Source organism: Myotis yumanensis, unplaced genomic scaffold (genome assembly GCF_028538775.1).
Source record: "Myotis yumanensis isolate MYYU_CA2020_CCGP unplaced genomic scaffold, mMyoYum1.0.hap1 SCAF_5, whole genome shotgun sequence".
Lineage (NCBI taxonomy): Eukaryota > Metazoa > Chordata > Mammalia > Chiroptera > Vespertilionidae > Myotis > Myotis yumanensis.
In genome coordinates, this window is record NW_027223756.1 from 94,034,241 (window position 1) to 94,046,368 (window position 12,128).

Genomic DNA, 12,128 nt, shown 5'->3' on the forward strand with positions numbered 1-12,128 from the left:
GGGGTGTTAGGCATGCTGGGTTGATGGAAGTGCAGTGGGGAGGCGGGGGGAACTTGTGCACGCCTTGGTTTGCAACTGTTGCAGGCATGGGAGGGTGACAGTGTGCTGGGGGATGTTTGCACGCCAGGGGGGATGTGCACACCAGAGACCTTTGGCTTTGCAGATCCGCAAACCCCCGTGGTGCGGCCAAGAGGATGTCAGTCTGGCCTGCCACGGTGGCTGTCCCTGCGATCCTGCACCTTCTGGGCCAGGAGGCGGATCTGCGCAGCCACTCCTGGGTGCTGATGGCCTGCAGGCACTACTTCAGCTCAGCCTGCAGGCTCCACTTGGCGCGCTCACAGCTGTCACCACCGCCATGTGGGGAGTACAGGCCGCCCTCTGCCGGCCTGCCTCCCCTGTCCAGAGGCTCTCTGCGCTGCTCACCTGCCCAGAGTGACTGGGGCTGGGCGGAAGCCAGGCATCCTGCCCTGCCCAACCCTGGCCGATCCACCCCTGTGCGAGCTGCTGCCCCACCGGGAAGGGTCACGGATCCAGGTCCCGGGACCGCGGACAGCCTCAAGCACTGCCCCCCGCCCGGCAGGGTCACAGATCCGGGTCCTGGGACAGCGGACAGCCTCCCGCAGTGCCCCCCGCCCGCCAGGTCACGGATCCGGGTCTGGACCGTGGACAGCCTCCAGCACTGCCGCCCTGCCTGCCAGGTCACGGATCCGGGTCCCAGACCGCGGATAGCCTCAAGGGCTGCCGCCCTGCCCGCCAGGTTACAGATCCAGGTCCCAGACCACGGACAGCCTCAAGCACTGCCCCCCACCTGGCAGGGTCACAGATCCAGGTCCCGGGACAGCGGACAGCCTCCCTCACTGCCCCCTGCCCGGCAGGGTCACAGATCCGGTCCCAGACCACGGACAGCCTCAAGTACTGCCCCTCACGCGGCAGGGTCACAGATCCGGGTCCCGGGACCGCAGACAGCCTCCCACACTGCCCCCTGCCTGGCAGGGTCACAGATCCGGTCCCGGATCGCGGACAGCCTCGCCTGCTGCCACCCGCCTTCAGTATGCAAATTAGCCTCCATCTTGTTGCTTCAGGGTGGGGGTCCCGCTTGGGTGCCTGGCCAGCCTGGATGAGGGGATGATGGCTGTTTGCAGCTGGTCACTCCCCCTTCAGGGTGGGGGTCCCCACTGGGGTGCCTGGCCAGTCTGGGTGAGGGGATGAGGGCCATTTTCAGGCTGGTGGACGACTGAAGCTCCCAACCTCTCCTTTTTTTCTTTTTTTCTTTTTTATTCTGGGATTTATTTACCTTCTATGGCTGTCACTGGAGCTGAGAGCCGGTTTTAGTTCTGAGGCTTGGCTCCAGCTCTGAGACCTCGGCTGCTGAAAGCAGGGATCTGGTTTGTTTGGGTTCTATAATTGAAACACTGTTGCGGTCCTGCTGGCTGAAGTCCGGCTGCCTGAAAGCAGGTTTCTGGAGTTTGTTTAGGTTCTATAATTGCAACATAGTTGCTTAGAGTGCAAGCTCAGAGGCTGGCAGTGGCAGGCGGGGAACATTGGCTTGCTCCTTCACTGGAGCAAGCAAGCCTCCTGTTCACTTCAGCTGCCTGGCTGCCAGCCGCCATCTTGGTTGGCAGTTAATTTGCATATCCTGCTGATTAGCCAATGGGAAGGGTGTCAGAGTTATGGTCAATTTGCATGTTTCTCTTTTATTAGATAGGATAGGTGTCTCTCTCTCTATTTAAGTTTTATAAGGTTTATTTTGCAATGTCTGCCTCAGATAAAATGTATATATATTTTGATTCCAAAATTCCATTTTTGAGAAATCATACTTCAGGTGCACTCATAATCATGTACAATGACATATGAATTAATATTTTATCACAATAACTGAGAGGTTCTACTGGCATTTAATAAGCAGGGTCCAGGTATATAAAACATCCTTCACTATTTGGGAAAAGTTTGCTTTCCAAAAAAGTAGTATCCATGTAGAATAACAGCCTTAAATTCTGAGAATATGGTGAAGAGCAAGCAAAGCAAAGTCTTTTACTGTGTTTTTATAATGAGAGTGACATCATAGCTTTGTGTAGTGTCTATCAAAATCAGATCAGGGGGACAGGAGTAGCTCATTTAGATAGAGATCAGGGAAAGCCTATCGGAGAAGGTAGTGTTTGAACAGGAACTTGTCTGACTTGAGGGAATGAGCCATGCAAAGAAGGTGGGGTAGAAAGTACATTCTAGGCCAGTGATGGCGAACCTTTTGAGCTCGGTGTGTCAGCATTTTGAAAAACCCTAACTTAACTCTGGTGCCGTGTCACATATAGAAATTTTTTTATATTTGCAACCATAGTAAAACAAAGACTTATATTTTTGATATTTATTTTATATATTTAAATGCCATTTAACAAAGAAAAATCAACCAAAAAAATGAGTTCACGTGTCGCCTCTGACACTCATGTCATAGATTCGCCATCACTGTTCTAGGCAGAGGACAGACGTGTAAATGTTCAGAGGCAGGAGCAAGCTTAAGCCAGTTCACAAGTAGTAACAAGGGTGCTGTGGCTGGACAGAATAATGACCAAGGGGAAGATATAGGCCACGTATGAGCGAGAGGCAGGACTTAGGTCATGTCAGGCCTTGCCAGCCATAGCATGGAGTTTGGGTTTTATTCTGAATGTGATAGGATGCCATTAGAGAAATTTTTCTTTTGATCAGGGGAGTGATATTTATGTTTTAAAACAATTTCTCTGTCTGCTATGTCATATGAATTGACTATAAGAGCCCATAAGTGGGTGTAGAAAGACCATTAAGAATGGGCAAAAGATATTGGTGACTTAAATTAGGCATTTGAGAAGCATTTGGATTAAGAATTTTGAAATCTTTTCTTCTTGGGAGGTGGGAAATTTTCTATTGAATTAATCAAGCTCCTAAGGTCATGGCACATTTATTACTCATCTTTGCGAAGTCTCTCCCTGGTTTTTGTCTTTTTCCTTCTCTGTGACTTGTATTTTTCTTACTCTCTCTCCCTCACACACATGTTTCTGTTGTATTTGGTATATGCCTCAGAATACATATAATACATTAATTTTTTAAAAATATATTTTATTGATTTTTTACAGAGAGGAAGGGAGAGAGATAGAGAGTTAGAAACATCGATGAGAGAGAAACACCGATCAGCTGCCTCCTGCACACTCCCTACTGGGGATGTGCCCGCAACCCAGGTACATGCCCTTGACCGGAATCGAACCTGGGACCCTTCAGTCCACAGGCTGACGCTCTATCCACTGAGCCAAACCGGTTTCGGCTTTTACATTAGTTTTTTTAACATACAAGTCTTTTATGGATGAAATGTTTTAATTTTACATAAATGTGGCTCTCAAAATTTAACCTGTGTCATAAATATCTGGAGGACTTCTTAAAAAGCAGTTTGCTGGAACCCACTCCAGAATTTCTCGTTCATTAGATCTGGGGTAGAGCCTAAGAATCTCTAACAAGTCCCCACATTGTGATGATGCACCACACTTTGAGATGAATGTGACCACACTGAGAACCATAGCTGGAGCTCTATTTCTGTTTTGTTTTTCACTTACTATGTTTTAAAGATCTATCCAGGTTGCTGTATATCTCAACTTCATTGCTTTCTGCCTGCTGTATAGTATTCCATTATACATAGCTGTGACATTTTTGTTCTCAATTCTTTTTTTTTTTTTTTTAAATATATTTTATTGATTTTCCACAGAGAGGAAGGGAGAGAGACAGAGAGCCAGAAACATCGATGAGAGAGAAACACCGACCAGCTGCCTCCTGCACATCTCCCACTGGGGATATGCCCGCAACCCAGGCACATGCCCCCGACCGGAATCGAACCCGGGACCCTCCAGCCCGTAGGCCGACGCTCCATCCACTGAGCCAAACCGGCTTCGGCTTGTTCTCAATTCTTAATGGTGGACACCTACATTGCTTCCAGTTTCTTTCTATAATGAACACTGCTTATGATATAAATCCCCTTATGGTCTCATGTTTTAGTTCTTCTATGGTTTATGAACAAGAGTGGGATAGCTAGGGGAAAGGGTATATAGCTTTATACTTGAACTAACTATTGCCAGAGCACTCATCAGAATAGCTATACGAGCCTATGCTCCTGCCGAAAGCATCTAAGAGTTCATATTTCCTCACATCCCTTTTTCCAGAATTTGGTTTTATCTCATTTTCTAACATTAACCAAAATGATGGGTATAAAGTAGGATCTTATCATTATTTCAAATAATATTTTTCTAATTCCTAGTGAAATTGAACATCTCATATTTTAACCATCCCACTCTTACAATCACTATTAAGAGTTTCTTTTAAGACCTTTCAGAGGTAGGGTAAGCATATCTAAGCATATTTACATAATTGATTTTTAAGAAATAAGTGCTTATCACTGTACACTTCCCATTAAGTGCTGTTTTATCTGAGTCCCACTGATTTTGACATGTATTGTTTTTATTATCATTCAGTGTTTTACATTTTAAGAATTCTTTGTAGCTCTAAGACAATGAAGGTGTAGTATGCATTTTTGTTTCCAGTCATGCAGGATTTTTTGAAGTTGGTATCTTATGATTCTAATGTAATTAGATTAGAGAACATGATATGAATAATATGCATTCTTTGGAATTTATTGAGACTCCCTTTGTGATGGAGAACATGGTAGATTTTTATGGCTATCCCATATGTTCTTGAAAAGAATGCATTCTCTATTTGTTGAACTGTTCTTTATAACTTTGATTCTTTTTGTCTGTTTGGACTATGAGTTATTTTTGGGTTTCTGTCAAAATCTCCAAATACAGTTATTGATTTATCTGTTTCTCACCATAGTCCTATCAATTGTTGCTTGTGTTATGAGGTTGTGTGTGAAATATGTATATTTCATGGTTAGCATATACTATAAATCTTCATTATTCATGAATTCTGTATTTGTGTATATACCTCCTTGCTAAAATTTACTTGTAATCCCAAAATCAATACACATAATACTTTTTGAGGTCCTAGGCCCTCTCAGCAGGAGCTAGGAAATATATACACATACATTCATATTTTTATTTATTTCATTACCTATTTGTGTTATCTTAAAAAGTGTGAGTCCATATGATACCTCTGATTCCAATCCATCACAAGGTTCATTTTAGTCTTCCCTCTTTCCTGGCTCTCAATATAGTCATTTATCTACTCGATTCCAGTGTACCCATAAGATGGGTACATAGCAGCCAACTCATACTGTGAAAAACTAACTAAAGTTACAGTATTTGTATATATTTCTTTGTGTCTTTAGCCTTATGGTATGCAATCAACATGCTGTTTTCCAAAGTTACTTTAATTAGTTCCCTCCTCCTCCTCCTCCTCCTCTTCTTTGTTGCTTTGTTATTCACTTATAATACAGTTAAGTTCATTTGTTACTATTTGTATTCCATTTTGGTTGATTCAGTTACTTATTTTGGGAGGCATATGTAAATCATTACAGGACTGGGGTTCTGGAGTTTAAAGCTATCCAGAAAGGTATGCTTTGAGAAGTGTCACTTCCTCCTGATCCTTCCTAACCTATTCCCAGTTTCCCCTCCTTCCCACCCTTTTCCTCTATGCTCCCTGTAAGTAACTGATCTCGTTAGTTGTTGTTAATTTATTTCAGAGAGGAAGGGAGAAGGAGAAAGAGATAGAAACATCAATGATGAACGAGAATCATTGATTGGCTGCCTCCTGTACGCCCCCTTACTGGGATCAAGCCTGCAACCCGGGCATGTGCCCTTGACCAGAGTCGAACCCGGGACTCTTCAATCCGCAGGTCGACACTCTATCCACTGAGCCGAACCAGCTAGGGCCGATCTCTTTAGTTTTTGATTTATGCTTCCTGTATTTCTTATGCACATGTGTACTTCTTATATCCCCTTCTTTATTACATTAACAGTAGCTTTTGTGCTTTTTTCACTCAACATCATATCTTGGAAATCACTCCAAATCAGTTTAAAGAGATCTTTCTCGCCCTAACTGGTTTGGCTCAGTGGATAGAGTGTCGGCCTGTGGACTAAAGGGTCCCAGGTTCGATTCCGGTCAAGGGCATGTGCCTTGGTTGCGGGCACATCCCCAGTGGGAGGTGTGCAGGAGGCAGCTGATGGATGTTTCTCTTTCATCGATGTTTCCATTGTGTGACTGTATCATAATCTGCTCAACTTCTCTCCTGTGTATGACTATTTACATTGTTTCCAGTATTTTGCTATTACAAACCATGCTGCAACCTTGTGAATATGTATTTTATTGTTGGAGGTGTATTTTCAGAGTAGACTCCTAGAAGTTATCAAAAGTTAAGTTTTGTCAGTTTTTGCCAAATTGTTTTTTACCATGCAGTTTTTAAAAAGTGGTCAAATTTACCCATCTTTCCCCCACCCCTTCAGATTTTTACTAGTTAGTTACAAAATTTTTCCCCACACTAAAGCTAAAGAAGAACTCACCCACAAATTTCTTCTAGAATTTGTATGGTTTCATTTTGATACAATTAAATCCCATTTCCATTAGTTATTTATTATGTAAGACTAGAAGCCCGACGCACAAAAATTCGTGCAAGAGTAGGCCTTCCTTCCCCTGACTGCTGGCACTGGCTTTCCTCCGGCACCCAGGACCCGGGCTTCCCTCCTCCAGCCATCAGCAGGCACCTGGGATGGGGCTAGCTTCCCTCCAGCCACCCGCAGGTACCCGGGACCCAGGCTGCGCCCCCCCCCCCCACCCCCCCACCCCCGCCTCAGCTTCATCAGGAAGGACATCCAGAATGATGTCTGGAAAACATCTGGTCTAATTAGCATATTACCCTTTTATTATTATAGATAGGGATCTAATGCTTTTTTTGAAATGTGACCAGTTGTCCCAGAGACATTAAGTACATCATTATTTTAGTAATTTAGGATGCCACCCTTACTATACACCAAATTTATATGTACTCAGATTAATTTCTGGACTATTTTATTCCACTGGTATATTTTTATATATGCTAGTACCATTGCTTTAATTTTAGAAACATTATAGTCTGTTTTAATATTCAGTAAGGCTAGTCCCCCTCATAATTTCTCTTTCAGTGTTTTTTTTTCTAGGTGTTTCCTGACGGTTGTATGTTTTTTTCTTCATGTAAATTTTAGTATCAGCTAAAATTAAAACTTCATAGAATAGCTTGTTGATATTTTTATTGGAATTGCAATGATATTATAAGTTAAATGAGGAAGAACTGCAATCTTTTAATGTTGAATCATCCTATCCAAGAATAGGGAATGTCTCTTTGTTTATATCTACTTTGTGTCTCTTGGGAAGGTTTTAAATTTTTCCTGGTATGAGATTTATAAAGTTTTCTTGGTATGAAATTTGTACATAAATTTATTCCTATGTGTTTAATCTTCCTTACTGCTATTGTAAATGGAGTTTTCTCTACCATTGTGTTCTACTTATTTTGTGTATATGAAGGTTATTGATTTTATATGTTAATTTTATATTCTGCCCTGTTACTGATTTTTATTATTTGAGTTTTATCATTGATTTTTCTGGAGTTTTTCAAGTATACTATCATATTACGTTATCTGCAAATAGAGGTAGTTTTTTTTTTTCTTTACCCGTTTTTAAGCCCCTAATTGATTGCTTTTATCTAATTCCATTGACTAATACCTCTAAGTATAGTGTTGAATAATAGCGGAGATAGTGGTTATCTTTGCCTTGTTCCTGATTTTATTTATTTATTTTATTGTACCAGTGGTTGTTTATTTTATTTATTATTATTGTGGGGTTTTTTTGGTTGTTGTTAATCCTTACCTGAGGATATTTTTCCATTGACTTTTAGAGAAAGTGGAAGAGAAGGGGAGAGACACACAGAAACATTGATGGGAGAGAAACACATTGATTGGTTGCTTCCAGCACATGCCCAGAACCAGGGTGGGGGATTGAGCCTGCAACCAAAGTACATGCTCTTGATGGGAATCGAATCCTTCAATTTCTCAGGACGAGGCTCTATCCACTGAGACAAACCAGCTAGGTCACCTTGTTCCTCATTTTAGTGGAAATGTCTGTAGTATTTCTCCATTAAATAAAATACAGGTTTTAGGAGTAAGTTATATATTATATATGTGTGGGTTGCTTTGTCACAGAGTTCTAGATACTTGTAAAGAACATGGAAACAGAAATTGAGAGATTTCTATGAAGGCTATTCTCTATGCTCTGTCAAATTCTAGGGCAATGGCATATTACATTCACAAGCTGAAGGTTTCATGTTTCAACTTGGGAATAGTAATGAGATATGCCATTACAAGTCATTTGAATTTATGTAAGTTATCTTTGTGCATTGTCATGGTCACAAATAAAAATTTTATGCTTGTATTTGTCTTGTAGTGTGTACTGTTTTTATGGAGTTTAAAGATTAATCATCCCAAAACACTGTTTCTGCTTCGGGGAAATCATGAATGCAGGCATCTTACCGAATATTTCACCTTCAAACAGGAATGTAAGTATAATCGCTTCTCCAGAACTTTTGTAGTTACCCTTTAGCTAGTCCTAAAATGAATCAGCTGTAAAGAAAAAAGAAGCTAATGGAGCTCAAGTGTTTCCTGTTTTGTTTTGTTTCCTGGTAAAAAACAAAATTCCACCTTTTAACACATTTATTTTGAAAATAACTTTTGGGTTTAGCCCCCTATTTTTATAAAGTATTACATTTGATATATTTGGAAAACATAGAAAAGTCCAAAAAAGATAAAAATTGTCCATAGTCATACCAATGAAAGATAATCACTACTCTCTCAATATTTAGGATGTAGTCTTCTATTCTTTTCTGTATATATAAAGACCTATCAAGAAATAGTTGAAAATATTTTAAAAATAAATTTTGCTCATATAGACTGTTTAATAAATTTCTCTTTTCACTTTATGTAATAGCATTTTTCCATATCATTAAATATTTTAATGTGACTTTAAAATGTTATTTTATTGTTTTTAAAATATTTCATTTTATGAATGTATTATCATGTATTTAGCCAATTTAGTAACAACTATAGAACATGTAGGTTGTTTCCAACTATAAATAATATTATAATACTACTAGTATAAAAAAAGTTTCTTATTAAAGACAGAATTTTTTTTGAAAGTCAATAAACATTGCTAGCTGATTACAAACAAAAACCTCACCAATTTTTTTTACCAGAATCTACTTACTCACAATTGGCTCTTAACTAACATTCAGTGTGATGGTGACTCTGTTGGGGAATGTTTGAGAAAACTTGCCCCAGGGCATTTGCACTTATTGTTTCTTGTTTCCCCCAGATACCTATCTGCTTTTCAGACCTACACCCTTACTTCATTCATGACTTCTCTTCAGAGATTTTCTTCCCTGGTTGGTTTTCCTAAGTTTAACTCTCATCATTTTACTCTCACACACTGCTTTTTTTTTTTTACATCTACCAACAGCTGAAATTTTTATGTATTTTATATATAAATTTTATATGTTTTTTAACATATTTACTTGTTTATTGTCTTTATCTCTCACCGGAATTTAAACTTCATGATGGCAGTGACATGCTGTGTTCACTGTTGTTTTCTGAGAAACAATATCTAATAACTCATAGGAGATGCTTACTAAATGTTGGTTGAATTAATTTGCTGAATAGAATGATCATTTATGATTTGTACCTTTAGGACAAAATCTCAGAAGATAATTACTAAGTCAGAGTGCATGAACATTTTATTTATTTTTTTATTTTGTTATTTGATTTTGTTATGTTTTGTTATTTTATTGATTGTTAATCCTCACCCGGGGACATTTTTCTTTTTTCTTTTTTAAATTAAATCTTTATTGTTCAGATTATTACAGTTGTTCCTCTTTTTTCCCCCCATAGCTCCCCTCCACCCGGTTCCCACCCCACTCTCCGCCCTCACCCCCCCCCCCACTGTCCTCATCCATAGGTGCACAATTTTTGTCCAGCCTCTCCCCGCACCCCCCACACCCCTTTCCCCCCCAAGAATAGTCAGTCCACTCCCTTTCTATGCCCCTGATTCTATTATAATCACCAGTTTATTCTGATCATCAGATTATTTATTCACTTGATTTTTAGATTCACTTGTTGATAGATGTGTATTTGTTGCTCATAATTTGTATCTTTACCTTTTTCTTCTTCTTCCTCTTCTTAAAGGATACCTTTCAGCATTTCATATAATACTGGTTTGGTGGTGATGAACTCCTTTAGCTTTTCCTTATCTGTGAAGCTTTTTATCTGACCTTCAATTCTGAATGATAGCTTTGCTGGATAAAGTAATCTTGGTTGTAGGTTCTTGGCATTCATCACTTTGAATATTTCTTGCCACTCCCTTCTGGCCTGCAAGGTTTCTGTTTAGAAATCAGCTGACAGTCGTATGGGTACTCCCTTGTAGGTAACTGACTGTCTTTTTCTTGCTGCTTTTAAGATTCTCTCTTTGTCTTTTGCTCTTGGCATTTTAATTATGATGTGTCTTGGTGTGGTCCTCTTTGGATTCCTTTTGTTTGGGGTTCTCCGCGCTTCCTGGACTTGTAAGTCTATTTCTTTCACCAGGTAGGGGAAGTTTTCTGTCATTATTTCTTCAAATAGGTTTTCAATATCTTGCTCTCTCTCTTCTTCTGGCACCCCTATAATTCAGATGTTGGTACGCTTGAAGCTGTCCCAGAGGCTCCTTACACACACTATCTTCATATTTTTGGATTCTTTTTTCATTTTGCTTTTCCGGTTGGGTGTTTTTTGCTTCTTCGTATTTCAAATCTTTGACTTGATTCTTGCGATCCTCTAGTCTGCTGTTGGAACTCTGCATAATATCCTTTATTTCATTCAGTGTATGCTTAATTTCTAGTTGGTCCTTTTTCATAACCTCGAGGGTCTCACTAGATTTCTTGAGGGTCTCACTCCATTTATTGGTGGTCTCACCAGACTTTTTGAGGGTCTTACTAAATTTATCGGCGGTTTCTAGAAAGTTCTTGAAAAACCTTATAACCATGGTTTTGAACTCTATATCCAGTAGTTTGCTTTCCTCCATTTCTGTCATTTGTGTCCTGTTTCTTTGTCTCCGCATTTTTTATGCTTCCCTGTGTTGATAGAGTGGCTTTCTGTGCTAGGTTTCCTATAGGGCCCAGTGGCTCAGCCTCCCCAATTACCTGAGGTGGACACTCTTGGTGCACCCCCTTGTGGGCTTTGTGCACATTCTTGTTGTAGTTAAGCATTGATTGTTGTAGGTATCACTGGGAGGAATTGACCTCCAGGCCAGTTGGCTGTGAGAATCAGCTGTGTCTGCAGTGGGAGAACTTCTGTGCTGGAGACACCCCTCCTGGGCAAGACTTGCTTCAGTGGGGCTTTGGTGCTCACTGAGTCTGCCCCCTGAGTGTGTCCTTTATGGACCCAAGGAGCTGCAATCTGGGTGGTCCCACTCTGACCACTGGGTACACTGGCTCCTGGATCTCTAAGGAGGTGCTAATCTAGCCTCTGCCTCAGGCTACCCAGCAGGAGCTCAGCTGTGAAGCAATGCAAGTTTCCCTGGGGCTTTGGGCCAGCTGCAAGTTTGTTAGGTAATTTTCAGATTGCAAAGGGCCAGGCCTTTCATATGCAAAAGGCGGCGCACAGCTTGGGCGAGGCGGGGGTTCCAGGGGATCAACAGGGCGGAGCAAGCAGCTATGGCTGCCCTCAGAGGCCCCGCTTCTCAGTGTCCCGGCAATTGCTGCAAGCACCTCCGAGAGAAAGCTGCCCTCGAGTTCCGACCGGTGTCAGACAGTCCAGTTTCTCCAGTATGAATCTGGGTCCCCAGAGACTCGCCCGGAACTGGAGCTCAGAGCTTGAGACTCCCTCCCGATTGAAAAAGACAACCATGTCCTCAGCCGCCATCCCTCTCCGCATGTGCCTACATACCTCTGTACTTTACTTCCGCACCGCACCTCCTCTGAGTCGTGGTATGCTTTTCTCTTTCCTTCTAGTTGTAGAATTTACAATCAACCAGCTTTCCTGGGGTTCTGGATGATGTCAATTCCATCTTTTAGTTGTATTCTTGAAGTGGTTGTGCTAAGCAGCAATCTCCCGTGTTTACCTATGCCGCCATCTTGGTTTTCTCCGGATATTTTTCTATTGATTTTTAGG

General features: G+C 41.3%; 1 protein-coding gene across 4 annotated transcripts in view; it reads left to right on the forward strand.

Moving 5' to 3' along the window:
• PPP3CC (protein phosphatase 3 catalytic subunit gamma) overlaps positions 1-12,128 on the forward strand; it is a 101,550-nt gene that overhangs the window by 38,693 nt on the left and 50,729 nt on the right. For all 4 annotated transcript variants that reach the window (XM_070416572.1, XM_070416574.1, XM_070416573.1 and 1 more), the window contains exon 4: positions 8,380-8,491. In XM_070416572.1, the coding sequence (XP_070272673.1) occupies positions 8,380-8,491 (112 nt within the window). The remainder of the gene's footprint in view (positions 1-8,379; positions 8,492-12,128) is intronic.